Source organism: Notothenia coriiceps, unplaced genomic scaffold, assembly GCF_000735185.1.
Source record: "Notothenia coriiceps isolate Sejong01 unplaced genomic scaffold, NC01 NC01_scaffold00020120, whole genome shotgun sequence".
Classification (NCBI taxonomy): domain Eukaryota; kingdom Metazoa; phylum Chordata; class Actinopteri; order Perciformes; family Nototheniidae; genus Notothenia; species Notothenia coriiceps.
In genome coordinates this window covers 1-23,475 of record NW_011352821.1, presented here as the reverse complement: position 1 = coordinate 23,475, position 23,475 = coordinate 1, and the positions used below count along the sequence as shown (strand labels likewise).

The following is a 23,475-nucleotide window of genomic DNA, read 5'->3' as shown; positions in this document are numbered from 1 at the left end:
ATTGTTATTTTTTTCCATTTTTGTTGTGTATGTATCAAATGTTCTACGCCACCTTGTTATTAAAGACTTATTGTTGGATATCTCTCTGTTGTTCTTATCATTGTATGTTTTTGAACCAATGACAAAAAAGAATCATGGAATGGGAGGGGTTAGAGCAGGGGTATCAAACTCAAGGCCTGCAGGCCAAGTCCGGCCCGAACTCCATTTTATGTGACCCGCAAGAGCTTGCAAAGAATAATACGTTTATTATACGGCTAAATGCCGCTTTACAGAAGCATGTTGCTCATAAACTACATGTCCCACAATGCATCTCATTTTGTGACATGCGCAATGAAGAGACTTGCAATTATTTGCCCAAGACTTCTGCTTTCAGACGTTGTTAATTATGAAGTTATTACCCTATCCGATAATAATCCAATGCAGAGGCAATAATGTAATATAATACATTATTTTATACATATTGTATATTTATTATATATGTATATTTATATAGTCTTAAAGTTACAATCGGCCCTTTGAGTGCAACCATAATGCTGATGTGGCTTGCGATGAAATTGAGTTTGAGACCCCTAGGTTGGAGGAATGTAGGGGTTTTCAGTTGGTTGCAATCTGACTTCTTATGGCACTAAATCCCACACACTGGTTCTTTAAGTGGTTTAATGTTTCCAGTCCTCAGGTCAAACGTAGTTCTTGAAGGCGTAGCTGCTGTGTGTGGGTTTCCTGGCCAGTGTGTACCCACTGGAGGGAAACCTGCCTCTCTGTGGGGGGCAGCTGGTGCACAGAATGGCCCCCCCGCAGAATAGCAGCCCAGATGACACAAACCCGATATAAATGGCTGCCCCCAGCTCCCTCTTCAGCACCTCAGGGACGCGTGGGTTGTGGAAGTCTTTGATGATGGAGTTGGCCGACCAGGAAACAGCAACTATGGTGGTGAGGGCCGCCAGGCAGAAGATGGCCCCGGAGCCCAGCACCACCCGGGCCTTGAACCTTGGGTGGCTCAGGCAGTTGGTGCAGCGTGCCCCCAGGAGGAAGATGACGAACCCCAGACACCCGAGCACCAGGCTGATGCAGATGAGGCCGCGGGCCGCCTGCAGGTCGGGGGCCAGGTCCAGCAGAGCGTCGTACAGCTTACATTGCATCTGGCCTGTGTACTCACTCACACAGGTCATCCACAGACCCTCCCAGAACACCTGCATGACCACCAGGTGGGTGCCGATGAACGCCGTCACCTTCCACATGGGCAGGGCACAGATCAGGATGGTCCCAGCCACGCCCATCATGGACAGGCTGATGCCCAGCTCCTGCACAGCCATGGGACACTGTGCAGCCGCACACTGCCTGGAAACATAGAGGAGGGAAGGGTAAAAAACATGGAGGTTTTTATTCAGAATAGGCATCTGAGAGATTCAAGTTCATTCAATCTGCAATTTGTTACTCAGTATCATGCAAACATTGATGTATCCCCATACAGACACGTGTGCATACTTATTAGTATTTGAGATTCATTTAAAATAAAATGCTGCTGGATGGAATAAAGAGATCTGTTAAGATTCAAAGTCATTTGGTTTGGGATGTTTTTCAGTCATTAACCTACAACTAAATAGTGTTTTTCTGCATCATGTCGACATAATGTTCATGTATTGTTTTCATTTCAACGTAAAACTAAAGACAATAAAGATTCAAAGATGTAACAACTCAAATGCTTTATTTTCATTTACAGCGTAGTTATGGCAATGAAAACAACAATTCAACATACATTATACCTAAAAAACATTAAGACACAAAGAGTTATACAAATAGTGCAAGAAGGCAATGATGCATGTTACCCAAAGTAAAATGCCCCCCCTCCCCTCCCCCAAAAAGCTATATACATGTACAATAGATTAAGATTAAAATACACTCAGAATGTAAAATCAAACAGTGTACAGTGGAATAAAACACTGCATATATTAAATCAAATGTAGACTTTAAACAGATGTCTGTGTTCTAAACATAGGTGAATACTTATATAAAGTAATATGATGAATAATAAGAAATGCAGACAGACACAAGTTACAAAGTGTCACTGTGCAGATAAACTGTGTTCACTGTTATCAGATGTGAAGCTGCAGAGATGTTTAACCGTAAAGCAGAAGTGGTTTTCTGTAGCTGACGTCAATAGATACAATTTGAGAGAATCTCTAGGCATGGTGGCAAATGGCCACTAGGTTGCAGTGTGCCAAAAGAGACAAACACAATGAGAACGAATGGGGGCAAACATTGCTGATGACTGGAAGGATCTTGGTTTTAATAACAGAGAAGTGTTAAAAAAATATGTTTGTTATTAAAAAGAAACTGAAAAGGACAGAAAAGAACAAAGAATAATTTGAATTTTTCCTGAAGGTTTTTGGTGTTGCAGAGTTACTGTTTGTTTGCATGAGAGTTATCCGACAGAAATTGTTCACATCTCTCTTAGACTCAATAGTATATTTTAGATTACAAAAGAAATATCATTCATTTGTCGAAAGGTTTCATGACCAATGCGAAAAAAGCACAGAAAAACATACATTCCTGTAGTCAAATCTGTGTATTGTCTGAACTAAATAAGGAATTTCCTGGATAATATGTAAGGGCAAATTACTTCCAAATTCAAGCCCAAATACACCGCATTTCGGCAAATATTACTGTTACCATCCAGAGGCCTTTTCACGTATCTTTAAGATATTGGTTAAAAAAAACGAGTATAGACCTTATTGATACTCATAAACATCTACCTTTATTCCCTTGTTAGATTAAAGAAAATAGCTGTTGAGCGTAAACATGAAAGTAAACCCCTGAGAAAACCGAAACACAGAGTGGAGAAAGTTTTCATTTTGAATATTTTAAGCTCCTCAAACACATCCTGAGACAGTTTGACCCTCCCTTTCTTCACTGATCTGCAGTCTGATAACATGACGAAACTAAACAATCCCATCATTTTGTGGGAATGTGAACTAACAACATCGACACTTCAAAGCATCTTTTAAATCCAACTCAACTCATATATTTAAGATTTTTAGGTCAAAATGTACCACTAACAAAAACGTAAACATGTGTGTCTTTAGATAGATAGATAGATAGATAAGATGGAGTCACCATCTTTTTTCCCTGGTTAGTCATCTCTGGTAAGTACCTGTCAAACAGGTTCTCTCAGTGTTTGGTTTAAATAACCACGGGTGCCATTATCAAATGTACATAAACAAGAAGCAGGAGAGGGAGAGGTTTACAATAGAAGGTCATTTATTACAAATACTGATGGACTAAAAAGGTGCACAGTGCATTTACAATAAAAACATTTTTCAACTGATACCAACCACTTTCTAAACTACCACCATATAAAAGTTCACAAAGAAGAGTACCAACAATATTCAAAGCAATGTGAGACAGAGAGCGTCTTCATACATACAAAGTGTGACTATCTTATTAAAACAAAGTGCATGTTTCCTTCATTGTGGGTTGTCTGTGTGGGTGTCCTTTGTACAGATATTTCACAAAAGGGTTAACTTTTCCTTAACAACTTCTCCCTTTAAAAACTCAAATATACGTTTTGTTTGGTGTGTAAGATCCGATTGAATCCACTTTGCTTTCTCCAGGCTTGTTCAGGAGGTACTTCACCGAGGGGGTCTCATCCTCTTTGGGGGGACAGCTGGTACACAGAAGCGCTCCTCCCAAAACCAGCAGCGCCCCGGCCCCCCAGCCGATGTACAGAGAGGCCCCGAGCTCTCTCTTCTGGGCGTCGATCAGCACCGGGTTGTAGAAGTCCCTGATGATGATGCTGGCGGTCCAGGACACGGGAATAAGGCAGAGCAGTCCACTGATGATCAGCAGCACGCCAGCCGCCACAGTGGCCCTCGCCTTGGCCCGGTCATTAGGAATGAAGTTGGTGCACTTTCCTCCAGCGAACGCTATGAGGATCCCTGCGAGCCCTGTGACGATGGAGACCACCACCAGGGCCCGGGCCCCCTGCAGGTCAGTCCCCAGGGCCAGCATGGAGTCGTACACCTTGCACTGCATCTGGCCCGTGCTCTGGACCACGCAGCTCATCCAGATGCCCTCCCACATGGTCTGTGATGTCACTATGTTACTGCCAATGAAGGCCGTGACCCGCCACATGGGTGCGCCGCAGATAATGATGACCCCGATCCAGCCCAAAAGGGCCAAGGCACATCCCGCCATCTGCATCCCCATGGAAGCCATCGTGTTCTCTCTCTGAGCGTCTCTGAGAGAGTACGAGGAGCTGATGGGGTGTTTATGTTCGTCTGAAGCAGCATGAGAATAAAGAATGGGAGGCGTGAAAGAAATGCAATTGAGAACCCATTAAGGGCCTGCCAGAGAATACCAGCTGTGCAGGATTCTTTGTGCGTCGGGACAATACAGATTTAGGTTTCTGGATACAAATGAGGATTGTGTTTTACATGGTTTTGTTTATTCTCTGAACAAGGAAATGATGCATGTGTGAAAATGCATCGGTTTTAGAGCGTATTGATTGAAAAGCGGGGTCAAAGGGGGGGCCTTTGAAGGACAGAGTGTAACAGTATTGTTTATATAAGGGTTAAATGAAATTTAGTCTGTCAACTTTGAGATATATATTAATCCTCACTGTAAGTTATTGTCAATTTCTATGTGTGTATGATACAAACAAGGAGATCGAAATGCCGTTTCTCCACGTCACAAAGGATAGAAATATATACATATATATATATATATACATGTACACACACTTATACATATATATATTATATGTATATATATACACATACTCATACATAGACACATAATATACATACACACACATGAAGAGGTGTACATAAAACAACGGCACAGCAGTACAAAATTACAGTCTACACACGACTTTGGAAAGACAAAAATATATTTTACTAACTTTGAGAGGAAACATTTTAAACTGAAATATTATTAGGCATAGATGCTTATATAGGGTTCTGTATAGTTGCAGTATTTTGTGGCATCTGTCTGTTCATTCATAACACCATTAAATAGGCAATTATTCGATTTTACCACCAATTTTAGCTTAGTTTAACTGTCAACCTAACCATTTTTTTTTTTACTCTGATTTGATTTTGTGTACTTTTAATCATCAAGCTATACTGTCTAAACAGTCGTATCATCCTGTGCCTACAACAATAATATACATAAAAAACTTTTTAAAAGTAAAGTTTAAAAGCAGGTATACTCTACTTATAGTCATACGTTGTACAGATTGTGAAGTCCCCTGAAACAAACATACTCTTCCACTTTCAAATGATGCACCTACTGAAACCTATTTTCCAGTCACAGTAAGACTGCAATGCATTTGTTCCATTGTGTTCTCTGACATCAGTGAGCCAGGCACACGGTCTGTAACAGGTTCAGTCAGATTCTGTCAGAGGACAGGTAAGGAATGTGAAACCAGGTCCTACAGGGTGTGTTCCCAGCAGTGGAATGCCTTGCAATCTGTGCTGACATTATGTTTGTCATTAGATGTCTGCAGAATAAAATAGACATTTCCTCTCTGCTCCATAGCTTCTCTTAATAACTGGACTTAAAATCCCACTGGACATTTTACATTCATATTCTATTTAATGTTGAATAATCCATTCTTGCACAATAATATCCTGCATTATATTTGTTACTGGAAATGTGTATTTCCACATGTATATTTTCCATATGTATATATATATATTTAATTTTTTATCTCTTAACTTTTTAACTTTGTAATGCTATTTTATTTCTATTTCTGAAATATATTGGACTGTTTATTTCTGTGTCTTGATTTCTCTTATGTACATTGCCTTGTGTTTTTATGCTGCTGCAATGCAAACATTTCCCATTGTGAGCTGCTCCCATTCTTTCTGAACTCCTAAAAAATAAAAAAACACATTATTTGTAACTGCTTTTTTGAATGACACATGGTATTTCAACCCAGCCTCATGGCATTTCGTGTTCACCAACACGATTTATAATCTATTGATTCATGTTCACCAACACAATTTCCCCCTTTTTTTCGTGTTGCACAGCACGATTTTAAAAGCAATGTATTTCTATTGGTATACTCACGGCATTACGTGTTATAGGAAGACCGGAAGCTGTGTGGTTCATAAAAACATGTTCTTACTCAATATCAAGCCACAATTATTGCTTTTATTTTAAATCGTATCATTTCTGACTTTTGTTGCTGTCTGTGAGGAAAATAAATGGGGCTGAGAGCCTCAGGATACTGAAATCTGTATTTTTTAAATCTTTTTTTCCTTCTAATTTGTTATTCTTTTCAAAATAGCACACTGTTATTTACTCAACAATAACATATAATTATCCTTGTTTTTATTTATTGGTTTATTTCCATAATCTCGTGATTTTTTTACGTCCGTCAGGAACTGAATTTCAAAATAAAAATAACCGGAAACAGATGTAGGCCTCTAGGTGTTTAGGATGGCCGAAGACACTACATTACCCATAATCCCCAGCTATCGTTTAGGACTACAGTCCCCGTGATTAATCTTCAAGCTCTGGGATTTGATGTTGGAGTGGCAGTGCGCAAAGGTTAGCCTAGCGTCAAAGAGCTGTTTGAAATGGAACGAAACCACGCCAGACTATCCAAAACTGGAATCGAAAGCCCCCCCCCAGAACTACACATGCTGGCTATTGTGTTTCGCAAAATGTTCTATGGGACGTCTCTACTGAACATTTTCGTTTTTCCCACAATTAGAAGTTGCCATGGCATTGGTGTTATCAAATGTAAAACAAGACTAAACATTTATCTGCAATTGACATGAATGGAAACGAGTAATAAAGTATATTCATTACTCGTTATTCTCTACTAATAGTTAATTAAAGACTGGATAATGGCTATTTTGCACATCCCTTTCAAGATTTTCAAAGGTTATTGACATATCATATACACAACTACGGTGTATGCAATGAATGAAAATCTTGGGTCACAGGTTCCTCAACAGCGCATTACAAGACATCTATCAAAATGTGTGTATACCTCCACCATTAAACTGTCATATTCTGCACATTTCTTATACTATCTACATAAGAGTATAATTCATATGTATAATATCAGTTAAAATAAGTGCTTCAACATAGTTAACATTGCACGAAAGCAATATATTAGACGTTAAGTACTTTGTCAGGCTTAATATTTATCTGTAGATACCCCCAAAGCTTTTTTCTTATTTAAAAGAAGACCTTAATCTAAAGTATTATTTAATGTTTAAATAAAAGTCAGAAATTATACGATTTAAAATAAAAGCAATAATTGTGGCTTGCTATTGAGTAAGAACATGTTTTTATTAACCACACAGCTTCCGGTCTTCCTATAACACGTAATGCCGTGAGACTACCAATAGAAATACATTGCTTTTAAAATCGTGCTGTGCAACACGAAAAAAAGGGGAAAATCGTGTTGGTGAACGCGAATCAATAGATTAAAAATCGTGTTGGTGAACACGAAATGCCATGAGACTGGGTTGGGTATTTCTGATCTAACACTCAATAAGCAGAAAGACACAATTAATCTGGGGCTTTTATGTTACAGTATGTTACAAATAATTGTTCAGAAATACATTTTGTGGAGCCTTGGTTTGAAGGGTTAAGTGGTTGAAAAGGCAATTTGCGTATTTGGAAAGTCTTGGAAAAAATGGGTTATGGTTTTGTTTAATTTAGGCACAGATATATCAAGCTAAATAATATAACTGCTTATCTAAGGTTCTACCTTTTTTGTTGCGGTCCCAACATTAACTAATACTAACCAGTTTTATAAGGTTATGGAATTACCTTTTGAATATAAACTGTTGGATACAATTAGAAATGAACAGTGCTTTCCCTAAAGAATGTATATAAAAAGTGGGCATAGCCACCATTGCACTTGAGTTTGATATTTTGACCGTCGCCATCTTGTTTTTTTTGGGACCAGAAGACAAGGGGGTGGAGCTAAGCACTAACCCACACCAGACAAGACATTTTCTTAATGTTACAGTTGACTTTAATAAACTACAAAAACAATGTGAACAGGAAGACACAAACACGACAAAACCGTGGTGGTGACCTGTCAATCACAAGTTAGCCCCGCCCTACATGTCGCTTCAATGCTATTTTACTCTAAATTGGACCAAAATTTAGATTATTTTGACTATAAACTAGTGAGAGGGACCATAAAGTAATTAGGAACATTTTAACTGAGGTAATAAATAAAGCGAGAATAAGGATCATTTTCTCACTGGCTTCTATAAAATCTGACCTGGCTTCACTTCTCAGGCCCAGAGGTTTGGTTTAGTTTGGTTTCCCCTGTTAATGTCACGTAATTTCCTCTATAGCTACAAATTGACAAGTCACAATTACAACCGATACTCAAGCACTGAGTCACAGGAACATAAACTCATATTGATTTGGGGCTTTTGCTAAAATGACTGATAGTTTCATTTGGAAAGTTATACTTTTTCTCTTTAAAACTCGGATTGGATTTTAAATTAGAACCATAACTATGAGGATGACATGCTCTATTTCCTTTGGTTTCATTAAGGGTGTTATATTAAATATACTGTTTAGAATCCATACCCCTTGTTTAACAATACAATATTGTAATGAACTGAATTCAATGTGTAGAAGTTTGTTTATTTTCTTCATTCTCATAACAATCCTAATAACATCTACTTCAATACAAATATTGTACATATTGTTCTGACAGTGGTACAACTGTTGGTCCAGAATCTTGATATCAATCCCCTGAAATGAAACTTATTTGTGGCCTTTCTGATATGATTTACATTTTTGTAACACATAATGTTACTTATTAATAAGAGTATGCCTAGCCTGGTATTAAAACTCTGTGCCATTGTTAGTTATTGTGTTTTTAAAATAAATGTTGAGTCTACATTTTTGTCCAAAAACCTTTAAACACGCTTATGAGCCACACGTTTATTCATTATGAACAAGGGCATTATTGATCAGTTTGAGTCAATCCCACCATTTATAAGTCTTTTTATGGGATTTTTTGACAATAAAAATGTAGGATGGCACCAGAGGCCTTCAAACGTCATGGTTGAATACAAAGCCTGTTCCCTGCTGGTGTTTTGAGTGTTTGGCTTTGATTGATTGACTGTTGAAACAAACACACTAGAGTCTGTTCTACCAGTTCAGCACTGTAAAGCTTGTTGAACTGGTTTAACACCTGCAGGAAGATTTCAGACATACTGCAGAATGTTTTTGAATACACATTGTTGTGACACTCTCTGGCTCCATCATACTCACTATAAACATATTCTAAACCATGAACATTTTGAGAACAGAAAACTTTAAAATGAAAAAAGGCACCCAAAATAATTTCATTTAAGCAAACGTTTTATTAAAAATCTGTGATTTGGTAAACAAAAACAGTATTGGATAATGTATTTGCCAATAATCTATGTAAAATATTTTATACGGTACATTCACAAAATATCAAGGGTACTGTACAACTTTCCCAGCTTGTGTTGACAATTAACATCATTCTAGCACAGCTTGGATACATTCAGAAAAAATTGAAAAGTTGAAAAGTTTTATATAGAATAGCTTTCATTCAGTCCAGTTATTATGCTGCCACAGAAATAGTTTCACAACTCTCTTTGTACTGTGTTCCCTTTAAAAAAAAGAAACACTCTTTCTTGCCTCCACCAAAGAAATCTGAATTTCTCACAAAGTCAGTTCTCACTGTGTCGCTTCAAAAGAAGTAAGACACAACTTTTGGTGCTATCGGAAACTCACAATGAAGGAGGATTACTCAAAAAAAGTAAATTACTTAGAAGTCTTTTTCAGGAGAAAGCTGCACTCAGACGTAGGCACGACTGGTGGCATTTGACCTGGCGCCCGAGTACTTGACGGGATATTCCGGGCTCTCTTTAGGGGGGCAGGAGCTGCAGAGGAGGGCACCGCCAAGGAGGAGAAGCCCAGCTGTGCCCCAGCCGATGTAGAGCGCAGCCCCCAGCTCTCTCCTCTGGGCGTTGGTCATGATGGGGTTGTAGAAATCCCTGATGATGGTGTTGGCAGACCAGCAGATGGGGACGAGGATGAGAACACCGGCACAGATGAAGATGATCCCAGCAGCAATGGCCACCTTGGCTTTGGAAGTTTCATCCTCAACAAAGTTGGTGCATTTGCCTCCAATAACGCCCAAGATGACTCCGAAGGCAGAGACGATGATGGCGATGACCACGAGAGCTCTGGCGGCCTGGAGGTCCTGGGGCAGAGCCAGCAGGGAGTCGTAGATCTTGCACTGCATCTGACCGGTACTCTGCGTCACACAGTTCATCCATAAACCCTCCCAGATGACCTGTGCCGTCACAATGTTGGCTCCGATGAAGGCCGTGACCTTCCACATGGGCAGAGCGCACACAATGATGGTCCCCAGGAAGCCGATGATGCCCAGGGCAAAGCCCAGCATCTGTCGTCCCATTGACACCATGATGAGGTCTTGATAGAGACACTTGAACAGAACCGTTTCAGGAGCAGGTCAGTTCAGTTCAAGTTGTAAAGTCGAATAAAGACGGCTGAACCTTTCCTTGCTTTATAAGGACGTCCTTGTTGAGGGTGGAGTCAGAATGTCCTTCCTTCTGACCTGAAACCAGTGTGCAGAGTGATTTACCCACCCAACCAGATTCTTCACATTATCCACACAGGGACCCGGGAGTAGTTTCGACGAGATGAACATCAGCCTTATACGACTATGTAAATGAGGCAGCAAAGAGCAACACATTCCGGAACACTGGTCTGCCAGTGGCCAGCCTTTGATTGGGCACATTACCGGAAGATCAGGTCCAGTCACTTGATTCACATTTAAAAATAAACCATATATGGGAGGGAGTATCACCGGATGTCCAATGTTAACGGCCTCCATTTTTTATTTTTTATTATTCATGACCTCTATTTAGTTATCATCTCATGAGATTAAACTTTATATTTTTTAGGAATTGATTTCGTTTTTTCAAATCAGAAGCTCGCATGTTGATCATAGACACAGTTGATTGCATCATTCACTGCAAATAAGTCTTTCCTTTAGTATTGTGATTGTATTTATAAGTGTATTTTGTGTATTTGTTTATTTCAGGGGTAGTATTCTGATGTTTCATCAATATATTCACAGTGTGAAGTGAAGTTGCAAAGGGATTCAAATTAAATAAAAAAGGTTGTTTTAGGACTCTTTTACCCAAAGATGGAACTGTGTTGAAAGATATATCTGGATGTATCGCTGGTTGAAGAGGGTTGTTGAAACTGAACCGAACTTTAGATGAACACTATGGAAAATGTCCCTGTGTATCTGATCCTGCTGTGCCAAAGATGTCATTCCCAGTGTAAAATGCTTTCATTAGTAATTATTTGATTTGACTTTATTCATTTATTTTTATTTCCCAGTTTGTATTTATTTATATTATTTACTTAATTATTTCAATTTATACTGGATTTGCTTTATTTAATGATGTACTATACTTTGCTTTGTTATGTAACCATCTGTCATTTGAATGAAAAACGACCTATGTCAGGGTATGTCTTGTCTTGTTTTGTTAAAATGAAATTAAACAGTTAAAAAATCCTTTGCTGAAGATTGGAAGAGGGACATTTTTTTCCTTTAATTTATCATTTTGGTCTCTCAGTCACCCATACACAGAAGGCCTCTGACCTTATACAATTAGATAATATTCATAAAATATCTTTAAAATAATAAAAAGGTGTTGTTATAATGACTCCACAAACAGATAGTTGAATATATCAAAACATTTTATTAAAAATCATTCAAATACTCAAAGATTAAGTGGCATTTACAGAAAACAAACATTACAAATCATCACTATTTACAAAATGTGCTTTTAATGACAAGAAAATAAATACAGTATCAGCAGGGACTTCCTTATGAATACATTCATGTTGACACAATATTTCTCTTATATCAAGACTTCATAAACTAGGAACACTTCTACCATAGAGCATAACAGCAATCAAAATCATATCATGTTAGATTCAACAAGTTTCTGAAGTCATCCTGGCAGATGTCTTTATCCTGTTTCTGTTCTTTCATTTCAGAGGTATTGTCTAGCAGAGTACGCGGTTGGAGCTCCATAGGGTTTGGTTGGTGCGTACGACCCGGGGGCTGTGTAGGGCTGGCTGGAGGGGGGGGCATACACAGGACTATAGTTTGCTGGGCCTGCATAAGGGTACATTTGTGCCGGTGGGTAGCCTGGGTATCCATACATGGGTTTCTGTGGAGGGCAGGAAGTGGTTAGGATGATCCCTCCGAGCAGAAGAAGTGCAGCAGCGGCCCACCCGATGTAGATGGAGGCTCCAAGCTCCCTCTTCTGGGTCTCGATGGTCAAGACGCTCTGAAAGTCTGTAATGGTGATGGCTGCCGACCAACAGACGGGAATCAGGACCAGGACGGCGGACACGATGAAGAGACAGCCGCTTATGATCACCACCTTGGCCTGGGATGAATCTTTGTCCAGGCAGCCAGTGCACTTAGCTCCAACGAAGGTGATGATGAAGCCGATGAAACCCACAATGAGGGAGATGATGACCAGGGCCCGGGCGGCCTGCAGGTCTTTGGAGAGCTTCATCACAGAGTCGTTCAGCTTGCACTGCATCTGCCCGGTACTCTGCATCACACAGTTCATCCACAGGCCATCCCAGATGGTCTGCCCCGTCACGATGTTGGCTCCGATGTAGGAGGTCACTCTCCACATGGGGATCCCACACGTCACTGCTACCAAAACAAGGCCTATGAAGCTGATGATTTGACCCGCAATTTCCTTGCCAATCCTGCCCATAGTGAAAAGGCTTGCTCTACGGCAGCAGAGAAGACAGCATACAGCTCTGGTCCTTTTCCCGAGTGACACAACTCTCTCGCTTGTTGTTTGTCAGAGAATGCGCTGGAGGAGGGCTCTCGTCACCAGGTGAGTTCTTCTGGTCAATCAAGATTCCTCTTCCTAGAGCTAGAGGAGCGGCACCCTTTTTTTCAAACAATGCTAGCTGTTGTAGTTTGAAAAACACTTTCATATGCAGATTCGACTGCCGTAAAGATGGTTTTATTGGATGGACTTACAGCCACTTAGAGACTTCAGAGGTCCTGAAACCAGTTCACTAAACAACGGCCTCCTAAGACAACGATGAACCCCCACACACAACTGATAAGACAGCAACTAATTTAATTTAAAGGTCATGTGATCAATTTTACTTAAATATGGAAGGCTTTGCAGGTTTCTAGTGTTTATCATTTAAAAAAACACTTCTTAAAGACTTTTACACAATTCTGTTGAGACAATGTTAGGAAAAAGGAGGGAAGGACATTGTGAGCTGGTCTTTATACCTTCTACAAATTGCTTTTACAAGATGGGTTGAGTTTGTTTTCTAAGTTGAAGCACTATAGCCATCAACCACAGTATCACAGAACCAGAGCAGAAACACAGAGTTATTTAGAAGGATGGCTTGTATCACACTGAAAACAATTCTGCTCCAAAATCAACTAAAATAATAATAAAAGCAAGGTGTCTTTGCTTGTAATAACTTAATAAATATTCCAATAGAATAAATGAAAATTGCTTGGGTTCCTTGAAATTAGATGGGATATTTAGATAAATAAGATAAGATCTTGTAATTAGCTGGGAACACTTATATTGGACTGTATTGACCAGGATCAGGAAATGTTGTGTTATAAAATAAGCCAGACATGTCTATAAGTCTTCTGTTTTCTGATTTTCCATAAAAATGTATTTTCTCATATCAAGTTATATGTATTTCTTGAAAAAAGAAAGCAGCTTCAAAACCTTGTGAGACGTCACATATCTGAGACATGTTTCATCTGAGATACAACTCAAACAAATGTTTTCAAGAGTATTTGACTTAAAAAGATACTTAATATGCATTGTCTAAATACAAGACCCTATATCCAGAGGCGGGAGAAGTACTCAGATTGTGTACTTGAGAAAACTTGTAGTGTAGGAATACTCTGTTACAAGTAAAAGTCCTGCAATCAAAATGTTACTAAAGTAAAAGTACTAAAGTATTAGCATCAAAATATACTTAAAGTGCCAAAAGTAAAAGTAGTCATTGTGCAGGTTGATCCATTTCAGAATAATATATATGATATGTTTTATAATGATTGATCATTAAAGTGTTCTCAAAGCTGGTAAAGGTGCAGCTAGTTTGAATGACTTTGTATACTGCAGGGTAGCTTGTGAATTTATTCCAGGTGGAACTAAAGTCTGATTTAACACTTGATTATATTTCACATTATTCATCCACATCTGTAAAGTAACTAAAGGTATTAATGTAGCGGAGTAAATGTACACAATGCATCCTGAATTATAATGGGGTAGAAGTACAAAGTAGCATAAAATGGAAATATTCAAGTACAAGTACCTCAAAATTATAAGTACAATAGTTGAGTAAATGTACTTAGTTACTTTACACCTCTGCCTATATCTCACTGCATTGTAACTTCTTAAGTTATTATGTCTTACATCAATTGAAAGACTTATTCTGTCTAGAAATTAGACCTTTTTTACAGTGCTTGATGCACAGACCAAAATATGATGTATATTTGAGTTTTACAGACAGCATCAGTTGCTTGTATGTCTGATATATGATATATGCAGTCTGCCCCGACCTTAGGAGGAGGGATCCGTTTCAGATAACGATCACTTGATGGAGTGATGAGTCACAAGAAGCTAGCACTGTCAGCTGATACAATCACTTTACTTTGAAAAAAACACATCCTATGACGGATACCTCTAACAAACTGATGACACTCTCACACCTTATCCGGTCAGGTGAAACTGCACACACTGTCTGTTTGTTTTGCTGATGTGTGCAGCAACACTTCATATTACATTTGGATAACACACAGTGCTATAAGTCAAACAAAACTCACCAGTGGTGTCAATTTACTGTGAGTGTAAACTCACTTTTGAATAAACCTACTTTACCTTTTTTGTAATGATTGTGAGTTTCTTTCTAACCCGTATTGTCTGAAAACATATAATAGATTGGACTGATGCTTATACTGACTGGTCTGAATGTATATATGTCTGTAAAAATCTCTTTTTCCTTTTGTAAATTATCCCAAAACATCAAAAACATAAATGGTTTGATATGGTTATTTGTCTTTTTTCCTGTTTTCTACAGAAACTACAACTCAGCAGTAACCTCCTTATGGTAATGTTTCCTGAATTGCATTGCTCCATAATCATTTCCTCAGTTTACTGTGATGTTGATTTTATTACCTCTTCCTTTTCCTTTCATCTCTATAATACAACTAAATGCTTGAGTGTCTCAGAAGTAAACAGTAATCATACAGTGAGTATAGAGTTTATTTACAGAACATTACAAGATTCAGAAACACAGAAATAGAGATATAAAATTGTTCAGCAGTGTGAAAATGAAAAAAAAATGCGTTAATGTTCCTTCAGTGTTTACGTGTTACTGACATCCCTGCGTTATCAAGACAGACGAATCAATACAGACCCTGCTTAAGAAAAAGGAAGCTGTACTTTTTCTTCCTATATCTGTTCAGATGTTACCATTTCAATAGAATAAAGATGATTGGATTTTAAATTCATTATTATTACAATCTGACTAAATATTTACACATTGATTGAATCCGAATTCCTATTTTACTTATCGACCTGCCACAATACATTGTGGATTAACATTTTTAAAGGCTCTTTCATATTATTTTGTCTTGTTTTGTTGTTTAAATAGACAACATTTTGGTCAAAGAAATCATGTTCACTCATTATAGGAAAGCGCTTTGCTCACATTAAAGATAGCTGCCTTCCATCTCCTAGGTGTGAGAAGCCCAGGCCCCCGCTGGCACAACTCCCTGCGAGGAAGTCATTGTTAATGTTGTTAGTTACACTTGCTTGACTAGACAAAATATCCGCTCTGAAGAAGGTCACTTTGACACTAACAACAAACAAAACTCAGGATTCAGCTCGAGCTGTATCTATGCTATACTTACAATACCGGTAAATATATGTTTTAGTTTGAGCAAACTATGATTACATTTTTCTGGTGAAAAGAAAAATGCTTCAGTATTGTGATTTAAGGGGTTAGATTGAGGCACTTATTTAGTTTAACACTCAATTCTATAACTAAATATGGAGTTTAAATCCAGATCAAATGTACATTAAAGGTCTTGAACATATTGTGATTGAATGTTCTGTTGAATATCTGTTTGTTTCTTAAAAATCTGTCCTTGTTGATTTTGTAAATGGAGCTAATGTGATGCAAGAAAGACATCAGACGTGACCTGACAGCAAAGCATCATCCTATCGTATTCTGTGTTTCATTTCCTGTGACCCCAACAGTCCGTGTAGGAAGGGCTAACCCTCTCAGACGTATTCTCTGGATGTGCTGGTGCTCTTCACAGGGGTGAATCTTTGTTGGTAGTGAGGGTTTTCTTGTTTGGGGGGGCAGTTCCAACAGAGCAGGCCCCCTCCCATCAGTAGCAGTGAAGCAGCCGCCCAGCCGATATACAGCGCCGCTCCCAACTCGTACCTCTGGGACTCGATCAGCAGCGGGTTGTAGAAGTTGGTGATGATGGTGTGGGCGGACCAGGACACGGGGATGATGACGAGAAACCCCGACACGATGAACAGAACTCCAGCCAGGATGCAAGCCTTGGATTTGGATCGCTCCTCCTCGATGCAGTTGGTGCACTTTCCCCCGGCGATGGACAGGATCACCCCGAAGACCCCGGTCAGGATAGAGATGATGATCATGGCGCGGGCCGCCTGCAGGTCCTGGGGCAGGGCCAGCATGGAGTCGTACACCTTGCACTGCATCTGGCCCGTGCTCTGCACCACGCAGTTCATCCACATGCCCTGCCACACCGTCTGAGCCGTGATGATGTTGGCCCCCACGAAAGCAGTGACCTTCCACATGGGCATGGCACACACCACGATCACCATGAACCAGCCAATCAGGGCCATGGATATACCAATCATCTGAATCCCCTGAGAAACCATGTTGCCGGCTCTGTTCCTCACACGATAAAATCCAAAAAGGAAGACAGGTGGAGTGATGTGAGCTTGTATTTATAGGTTGTTGTGTGAGAAGAAGGGACACACACATGAGGGTATGTGAGTCCTGGGCTCCTATTGGGTAGAAGGAGTTTACACACAAACAAAGATTCAGTGACCTTTAAGAGTGCTGACCTGCTCAAACCATACGTTCAAGGTCAGATACAAACAGAAGAAAACTTGTTGTCAACTCTTTATTTTCCAAATAACTGGGATTTCAAAGTAAAATATTTGACCAGGTACATTTACAAATGAATTTCAAATTTCAATTATAAATCTTCTATGACAATAATATAACACAAGTAAGTAACCCTCTTTCCCCAGAGATTGTTGAATAACTGGGTGGGTTGACACAAATGTAGTTATGATCTAACTTGAACACCTGCCGTATTATGGATTAAAGTTTCAGGTCTGTAAGAATAAATACAGGATGTGTTATTCTGTTTACAGCAAGGGGCAGTGTTGGACAGGTAAGGATTTAGATATTGGGCAATGGAAGTTTCCTGTGTAAAAACAAACAACATTCATCTCATTAATTGTGAGGTCGATACAAATATAAGGTTCATATTTTAACACATTGCTGATGCTATTGCTAAACTAAAGAACATTGAGTTGCTTGCTACTTAAATGTAAGCTTTCAAGGAACTGTGGAGAACAGATTGTGTCTCATAGACCTAAGAATTATACTTTTCAGGCTGTAAAAGAGCTCATAGTCTTTGTTGACTTTTAGAGAAAAGCTAATAATTTTCTAGCGTTTAAGAGACTTATTCAAACATTGAAAGTTTGTTCCCCCATTCACTCTGAGGTAAACTTATTGTCTTTTTACACATATTTGGTCACAGTTGCTCAATCATTATTTCTTGGATATCGAATGTGGTAAATAAGTGCACAATATTGAATAAGATCCACTGTGAAAATGACATGTTTTTATGTGTGTGTCTACAAAGGGTCCAGTTGTGATGGACACGGTTCGTCACTGATATAATCTCCGGTCTAGGTATATTCATATTTATGAACACTGAAAAACTGATTTAAAAATGTGTTTTGTGTGAATTAGGAGTCATTTTGCATATATCTTTGTAATCTTGATAGTTTTTATAATTCTGTCCTACATTTATAAAACATTTAGCCTTGTTTTAGTTATAAATTAATAAGAATTATTCAGCATGTAGAGCAGAGTCCTCATCTCTCATGTCACATTTTTAGCTTGATGAAGGTGCTTTAATGGCATGTTACGAAAAAAAGAAAGAACAACCACAACAAGATAATTCAATGTTGATACAAAAAAATCTTTATTTACAGTTTCAGACATACACATATTGTATAATATACATTTTGAAATGCAATAATATGTAAAAAAAAAAAGGCACAGATTGATCAAGTTTTAAATTTGATCCAATTTCTATATGTATATTTCCCACCCTGGGATTATGTTTGGGTGTGGTCCACATCGCCTTGGCACTGAAGTAACACATCTTGAAGTGCTGTATCTCAACATGAAAGTGACAACTAAACAGTGAGCCCTATAGAAATCACCGTGAAATTCAAATCATACTCATTGTGGCAACATGAATCTCAGGCGCCACAGAGCATTCGACCCAAGTCTTTGTGCAGTCCTATCATTCTGTTTCTCTCCTCAGACGTAGTCCTTGGGTGCGTTTGAACGGGGAGCGGAGTACTTTGCAGAGTAGGTATCCTTGGGAGGGCAGTTGGCACAGAGGAGAGCCCCACCCACGATGAGAAGGCCTGCGGACCCCCAGCCGATGAAGAGTGCAGCTCCCATCTCCCTTTTCTGAGAGGACATGGCGAGGGGGTCATAGAAATTCTGTATGATGGTGTTGGCCGTCCAGCACACAGGTATGAGGCACATGACCCCAGCGATGATGAACATCACCCCGGATGCCACACCAATCTTAGCTTTGGTGCTCTCGTCCTCCACGCAGTTGGTGCATTTTCCCCCAGCGATGGCGAGGAGGAGGCCGAAGACGCCGACCACGATAGCGAGGATCATGAGGGCGCGGGCCGCCTGCAGGTCTGCGGACAGGGCCAGCATGGAGTCGTACACCTTGCACTGCATCTGACCCGTACTCTGCACCACGCAGGTCATCCAGATGCCCTCCCAGGTGGTCTGAGCCGTCACGATGTTCTGGCCGATGAAGGCTGTCACTTTCCACTGAGGAAGGGCGCAGACCACGATGCACCCAATCCATCCAATAATGCAGAGGGCAGTGCCCAGCATCTGCAGACCCGCTGACACCATGTCTCTTAAAAAGTTTCCTGCAGTCGTCCAAAGAAAAAAGGTCCAAAGGTTTTTCTGTCTTGCTTGAGAGGGATCCCAAAGAGTAAATGTTTGGGTAGGGTTGGAGCGGGTCTTTTATACACTTAACCCGGGAGGGGCTTGACACACACGCTTTGTCAGCAGTGACGTTTGGACTACCCCCACCCCCAGCCGTGGGCATGTGTCCTCATGTCAGTAATTGTCTCCGTCAGGTTATCGCCGCAGGTGGAACGCGTGTGACTCAGGTTCTGGTTTACCAGACAAAAAAAAAGCTCCAGCCACACCTTCAATCTGCAATGAGCTTAATGCTGTTTTTCTCTTTACAGGTTCTCTGTTATGGATGGAGGTAACAGAAACTGAAAACAACAAATAGGCTGTTTTAAGAATTGCTTTTTTTAAAGATGGTTCCTTTTAAAAGCACGATTAAAAACAAAAAAATCTACAGTTAGTCCTATTCAGGCTGTATATGAGCACATAATTAAAAGAAAGTATAACAAATTAATCTACAACAAATGACACGGCTAAGATTTCTCCAGAGTTTCACGGTTCTATCAAACATTGACTTTTTGTTTGCAAAGGAGTTAATGTGTGCTTTCAAACCTCTGATGTCAAGACAGTGACGGAGTAATATCTTTCATCTTCATTTCCCAATCAAGACACACACACACACACACACACACACACACACACACACACACACAAACGTACAGCAGTTTTGCAGTTGGCCAATCGTAGACTGAAATGATATGAGAGGAAATTTATGTCTGAGTGAAGGTACGTGCATAAAACTACTAATCTCCGACTCACTTCACCCTATCTTAGTCTGAGAATAGAATGCAAGGTACACAATATTTCAAATTCGATTAGTTGAACCCAAATTCATTATCTTCACTGCAACTATTTGTGTTGCTTTTTACCTTCATTAACAGGAACAAATCATATTGTCAAAAAAATGGTATACCTTGTCCTGAATAAATGACTTACTTTGATAAGCTTTAATCTACAGAATGCATTTAGTCCCACTACCCAGAACCCTGTTCATTGAAAAAAATGTAACATTCAAGTACATCTGAACTGAGCACACTGGTTAACAGCATGAGCGTGCATGAAAAGAAGATGAATCTGACCTTCAGTGATGTCACTCCTTGCAGGTTGAGGGTTGCAGTCTTCTCCTGGAAGTGGTCTTTGGAGAGAGATGTGCACTCCGCTCGGTTTATCGATAGTTTTCCGCAGCAGTGAGGGAGAGGAAGATGTTGGGGAAATGGCAAACACTACGCCAAGTGATCCCTATTGACACACTGTTGCAAAAAGAGGGAATAGTGAGAGGGGGCAAGAGAGGTAGAGAGGGAATCAGATTGTTTCAGAAATGAATGGAGGCAGTGTTTAAGGGCCAAAACTGCCGTTAGGACTATAATGCCTCTATTTTATCCAAGGTAGGATGATTAAAGCCTCTTTGGCCTGGCTATGGAGATTGGGTTCCACACACAGGGAGGCAGGGTGGAATTTCAACAATTAAGAATCTGAGGAGAGATGGTTTCAGGGGGGATTAGTCCTGAAGTGCAGGGAGCCCACAAACACACGTCACATGTTTTTAAAAGATGCACATATTAATACGATAGTAAAATGTTGTGCTACATTTGTGAAGATGTGTGTTTTTGAAAGGGCGTGACTTATGTAAGCATTTCAGTCCTGATACATTTTGCCAATGTAAGTTTACTCGGTGAAAGAGTTCCGCAAAAGGGCTCGGTGCAAACTTAGCGGCAACAGGTTGAGGACTCGGCTTCAAGAGCTGTGAGAAAATGCCAGAGGGGGTTGGAGTGACAAGTGGCAGCAGGTTGTTTGAGGCAAGCCCAGACTCACATTAACGGTTGGCTCTCACTCAGGTGTCCAACCCTACCGTTAAACCGGCTGGGGCATTATGCAGATCAACGCTAAGTCAAAGAAGCTAAAGCAGCCTGCAGTACAAGTGTCCTCATTCAGCTGCTAAATGTTTCCACTATGTGTATGGATCTAAAGATTAATAGGTTTGCCATATTGGTTCGAATGAATTCAACTCAACTTAAAAGGCACATATAAGTAAATTTGTGTTAACATATTGTATGGTAACGCTTGAACTGTTTTGAATGTCAGTGCTGGAAACTAAACAGTGCACAGTGACATAATTGGGTTCCACATTTTCGAACATTAAAGGTGGGGTAGGTAATTTCGGAGAAACCAGCTCGAGTGCGCTAGAATTTGAAAATAAACAACCGGAAAAAATCTGCCACTTCCTTATAGAGCCCCTCCTCCAACACACACGAACGCGCACATGACCAATGAGGGCACGAGAAAAGTTTGTGCACAGATGGAAGGCTGAAAGGCAACTAGGCTATCCAGTTACTTTAGCTGGGCCGGCTAAAATGATTGGTCTTGCTTTTTACAATACTACGGCTTCCACAGATGAATTTTTTTTTTCTTCTTAAGATATTCATTGCTATCGGGATGTTAAGAGCATTCCATGGAACATAACAAAAAGTGTATTTCGAGCCGTTTTCTCAAACGTACCTAACCCACCTTTAACTACCATTATCCAAAAAAAAACTTAAAATGTAGTTACATTCAATTCATTTGTCCCCTCTGGTATACATGATGGGAATCTTGGTGGACTCTACAGTACAAATTCAAAATGGCGGAGTAGCAATGTATTTGTATAGTTTAAAAGAAATCTATAAACTTTGAATTGAACAAGGCACCTTTGATATTGTTTTGAGAGTGTTCAGTAGTTTATTTGTGGAGGTTCTGCTAATATTTGTGTAAGGGAGAATTATTCATACCGTTGTGAAATTGTTAACAGTGTAATATGAAGAGACTGTCAGTCAGATGTAATCTAGCTAGATAATAAAATATGTGATATATATATATATAAATATATATATATATATGATAAATGAAAGACATTTTGTGTTAACCAAAGATGTAAATACAATTTAAAAAACAATTGTTACAAAAGTTACTTAACTGTCACACATTTTATGTCCAAGCATGACATATGATAAAAAGATCCATGGAAATTGTTTGTAATGAAAGGAGAATTTTCCTTACTTACACTTTTTGGGGGAAAAGCCTACACAGTTTCAGGTGTCAGAGTGGGAATATGTGTGAGTGGGAGGACCATGTCCGTATTTGGCCTGTGATGTCATCACTGGGGGCCTGAGGCTGTTGTCCAGGTGCCAGTCACAGTTTCAGTAGGTAATTTTAGCGTGGTGGTAACTGTGTTTGTGGGATACTCAGTGTGTCATGCATGTTTGGGCATGACACATTATCACATGACACAAACAGGAACCTGAAGACACGGCTCAGGCATAAACAAAATGTTTCCCTAAACAGCAATAGAGTTAACAATTAACTCTGTGTTACTCTGAGGTAGTGAAGTAGAAAAATAAGCTTTAAATGGAATTAATACCGTGAAGCACAGAAGCACCTCAGTGCAGTCTTGTGCAGTTTAGAGTAAATGTGACTTCTGCCTGTTCTATTTTGTCCGATTCTATGAGGACATGGGCTGTGACCCCATGCACTCTTAGTTTGTTATTATGTTGGTGAGGAAGAACTCATTTTGTTGCAGATCATATGTGATTCTTGTATAATCTAAACAATAGTGTCAGGTTAATTTGTAAAAGTCAGTTAGTGTAGACGTAATAGGGGCTACATTCATTCACACACACACAATATGTGTGTGAGGGGGATTCTTGCTGTAACAGAAGTTATTGTAATGAAACGCAAGTACCAAACTGCTAGTGTTCTCTCTGCTAGCTCCGTTAGCCCCGTTAGCTGAAAGGGGACCTATCATGCAAAATGCACTTTTGTACGTATTTTATACATGAATATGTGTCCCCCCGGTGTTCCAGGGAACTCACCAAGTGTCAGAAAACACAACCCTCTCTTTTTTCCTCCATACACAAATCTCTAAAAAAGGGGCTGCAACGGATCTGATACAGAGTGATCCAGATTTGAACACTTTACTGACGTCAGTAAAGTGGTGCTACGGCTATTGGTCAATTCTCCACCTATCAGGGGAATGAGAGTTTGGGCAACGGCCGGCCATTGCTGCTCGAAAGCGCTGGAGACGCTGTAGTACATATGCCAGGCCTGTAAGTG

The 23,475-nt window shown here is 39.7% G+C and overlaps 6 protein-coding genes across 6 annotated transcripts; all 6 read right to left on the bottom strand.

Annotated features, from left to right (window-relative positions):
- Positions 1 to 515: 515 nt before the first annotated feature.
- On the bottom strand, positions 516 to 20,504 carry LOC104952535 (claudin-4-like). Its single transcript, XM_010779371.1, has 2 exons — positions 20,469 to 20,504; positions 516 to 1,338 (listed from the first exon to the last, which is right to left on the bottom strand). The coding sequence occupies exon 2, from the start codon at positions 1,311 to 1,313 to the stop codon at positions 678 to 680; it is 636 nt and encodes a 211-aa protein (XP_010777673.1). The 5' UTR covers positions 1,314 to 1,338; positions 20,469 to 20,504; the 3' UTR covers positions 516 to 677.
- LOC104952531 (claudin-4-like) lies at positions 3,233 to 4,270 on the bottom strand. Its single transcript, XM_010779367.1, has one exon. It carries the CDS (start codon positions 4,213 to 4,215, stop codon positions 3,553 to 3,555), a length of 663 nt encoding a protein of 220 aa, XP_010777669.1. The 5' UTR covers positions 4,216 to 4,270; the 3' UTR covers positions 3,233 to 3,552.
- Positions 9,340 to 10,670, bottom strand: cldne (claudin e). Its single transcript, XM_010779368.1, has one exon. The coding sequence runs from the start codon at positions 10,454 to 10,456 to the stop codon at positions 9,824 to 9,826; it is 633 nt and encodes a 210-aa protein (XP_010777670.1). The 5' UTR covers positions 10,457 to 10,670; the 3' UTR covers positions 9,340 to 9,823.
- cldnf (claudin f) lies at positions 11,757 to 12,889 on the bottom strand. Its single transcript, XM_010779369.1, has one exon. The coding sequence runs from the start codon at positions 12,807 to 12,809 to the stop codon at positions 12,066 to 12,068; it is 744 nt and encodes a 247-aa protein (XP_010777671.1). The 5' UTR covers positions 12,810 to 12,889; the 3' UTR covers positions 11,757 to 12,065.
- On the bottom strand, positions 15,335 to 20,552 carry LOC104952536 (claudin-4-like). The gene is made up of 2 exons (XM_010779372.1): positions 20,469 to 20,552; positions 15,335 to 17,138 (listed from the first exon to the last, which is right to left on the bottom strand). The coding sequence occupies exon 2, from the start codon at positions 17,007 to 17,009 to the stop codon at positions 16,374 to 16,376; it is 636 nt and encodes a 211-aa protein (XP_010777674.1). The 5' UTR covers positions 17,010 to 17,138; positions 20,469 to 20,552; the 3' UTR covers positions 15,335 to 16,373.
- LOC104952534 (claudin-4-like) lies at positions 18,332 to 19,422 on the bottom strand. Its single transcript, XM_010779370.1, has one exon. The coding sequence runs from the start codon at positions 19,321 to 19,323 to the stop codon at positions 18,700 to 18,702; it is 624 nt and encodes a 207-aa protein (XP_010777672.1). The 5' UTR covers positions 19,324 to 19,422; the 3' UTR covers positions 18,332 to 18,699.
- Positions 20,553 to 23,475: the final 2,923 nt, after the last annotated feature.

Bases quoted from the DNA above. Each gene is read 5' to 3' on its own strand.
- LOC104952535 (XM_010779371.1), bottom strand. From the start codon at position 1,313: ATGGCTGTGCAGGAGCTGGGCATCAGCCTGTCCATGATGGGCGTGGCT.
- LOC104952531 (XM_010779367.1), bottom strand. From the start codon at position 4,215: ATGGCTTCCATGGGGATGCAGATGGCGGGATGTGCCTTGGCCCTTTTG.
- cldne (XM_010779368.1), bottom strand. From the start codon at position 10,456: ATGGTGTCAATGGGACGACAGATGCTGGGCTTTGCCCTGGGCATCATC.
- cldnf (XM_010779369.1), bottom strand. From the start codon at position 12,809: ATGGGCAGGATTGGCAAGGAAATTGCGGGTCAAATCATCAGCTTCATA.
- LOC104952536 (XM_010779372.1), bottom strand. From the start codon at position 17,009: ATGGTTTCTCAGGGGATTCAGATGATTGGTATATCCATGGCCCTGATT.
- LOC104952534 (XM_010779370.1), bottom strand. From the start codon at position 19,323: ATGGTGTCAGCGGGTCTGCAGATGCTGGGCACTGCCCTCTGCATTATT.